General features: G+C 43.3%; 1 protein-coding gene across 1 annotated transcript in view; it reads left to right on the top strand.

The window, feature by feature from the left end:
- Window positions 1–744: 744 nt before the first annotated feature.
- T265_01938 (hypothetical protein) overlaps window positions 745–2,041 on the top strand; it is a gene marked incomplete at both ends in the record, with an annotated part of 3,026 nt that continues 1,729 nt past the window's right edge. The window contains one exon of the mRNA XM_009166076.1: window positions 745–866. Coding sequence (XP_009164340.1) covers window positions 745–866 — 122 coding nt within the window. The remainder of the gene's footprint in view (window positions 867–2,041) is intronic.

Here is a 2,041-nt window from a genome sequence, read left to right as displayed (position 1 = left end):
CAGTGAGCTTTTGCATATGAATTTACAGAAGCTTGATAACGAATCATGGTGCTCGTGACTTGATTTAGCTCTCGGCTTTTCACTTGCATCTGGTATCCGGAATTCGATGCCCCAGCATGACAAGAACAGCGTCCGACAAATCATTTTCTAGTTGAAATGCTTGATACCACAAACCTCCTATCTTGAGCGTCCCTCGTAACCATCCCGTCTTTAATTCTACGATGTCGCTTTATCAGGGTTACGGCACGTTCTTCTGAATTTCGACAACATTCCAAACAAGAATGAACGTCCGCGGTTATCGAGATCGTCCTAGAGGTTGGTCCTACGTAAGCAACAATTATAGCATGGTGCGCGGATGAATCAACCTACAGCAAATCACACGGATGGTTTGGGTAGTCTGTGCAGCGGCAGCAGAAACTAACACAAGACTTACAAACTAATTTGGTTTTTCGAGAGACTCACCTGGGACCCAGTTGGATCTCTCGTTTGTGATGTCTCCAGGCAACTGAATGTGCTGCACCAGGTCGCCTCATGTTTCAGTCCCTACGACATTCGAGATATCGCGATACATGTAAATATATAAATATATATAATAAATGAATAGAATAAAAATAAAAAATGAATGAGTGAATGAATAAAAATAAATATATATGAATATGTAAATATGTAAAAAAAAGCTTATGAGTAGTACATCACAAATACTCACATGTATCGCGATACCTAGAACATCGTAGCGACTGAAACATGAGGCGGCCTGGTGCAGCACATTCAGTTGCCTGGAAACATCACAAACGAGAGGTTCAGCTGGGTTCCAGGTGTCACTCGAATGAGTGTATATTCGCCAATTTCGTGCAATTTGGTTTCAAGTAGAACATAAGGTTGACGGAAACCCGGGGACTGCACCTACCTGATGAGCCCCAAAAAGGGCGAAACCGGTCGTGGGCTGTCGACGGATTTTCTGCAACCTTATGAGTAGTACATCACAAATATTTAACACAAAACTTCCCTAGTGTGATCAGATGTGCTCCATTCTAGCAAGCGTACTGCATAACTATTTATGGTCCCCATCATGTCCTTTCTTTGTTGTGACCAACATGATATCAGCATGAAGATTCACCTACGAAATCGATTATTTATCCTGGACGAACGTGCCGTTAAAATGAACTAACATGTCATTCGTGCCATAAGGTGAAGTCCTCACCAACATACCATTGGTCTGAATACAACTAGTCTCCTAATCTTCCTTTGGGAAGCCCTTTTACGAGAAAGGTAAAAACAGAGCCCAACGTAAGGACCTCGGTGTCGTGATTAAAATGTTGGCTATCGAGTGCTTGTCCCCGAATAAACCGGCCCGATGATCCGACTATAGAGACAAATTACTTGTTCAAAAAAGCTGCAGTGATAAAACTTCAAAGTTTAATTTACAAGCCATCAAAATATTGTCTGACGGCCAATGTGCTGTGTGAAGAAGTTTCCCTCATTTGCGAAGGTCAAGATTACAAGCTTTTGCCTAGCGTTCGACATCATAACAAACCACAGAGTACTGTGCGGAGCATGGGCAAAACAATATCAAGAGAAAACCAGTGGTTCAATTAGCATACGCACATGCAATCAAACCACGGCGTACTGCATCATGCCAGACCTCCGGTTGGTCCTAAAGAGGGCAGAGTTCAAGTTAAAGGTAGACTGAAAAGGTGGATTCAGCGAAGCAGTTGGGACACTATTATTCAGGCATATTCCATCACACTGATGACGTTGCTGAGCGCTCCAAGTGAAAAACTAGAGACACCGCTGGTGGCATTCGATTGACTGATAATCGACGCCAATATACTGGCGAACTAGTGCGCAAAATCAAAATACGTCGAAGCGAAAACGGAACACGGGAGTAAGTCCAGTGCGTGTAGAAAGATGTTGGGACTATAGAAATGACCCCCAAAACAAACCGAGGCTGGCCGTTGTGATAGGTACCAAAAGAAGATCACTTCCATAAAGTCATTTGGCCAAAGAGTGCAGGGAGCTGGTTAGCATTGTGCGGGTCATT

Source organism: Opisthorchis viverrini, assembly GCF_000715545.1.
Source record: "Opisthorchis viverrini unplaced genomic scaffold opera_v5_22, whole genome shotgun sequence".
Classification (NCBI taxonomy): Eukaryota; Metazoa; Platyhelminthes; class Trematoda; order Opisthorchiida; family Opisthorchiidae; genus Opisthorchis; species Opisthorchis viverrini.
The sequence above is the reverse complement of the archived record's forward strand: the minus strand, read 5'-3'. Positions and strand labels throughout refer to the sequence as shown.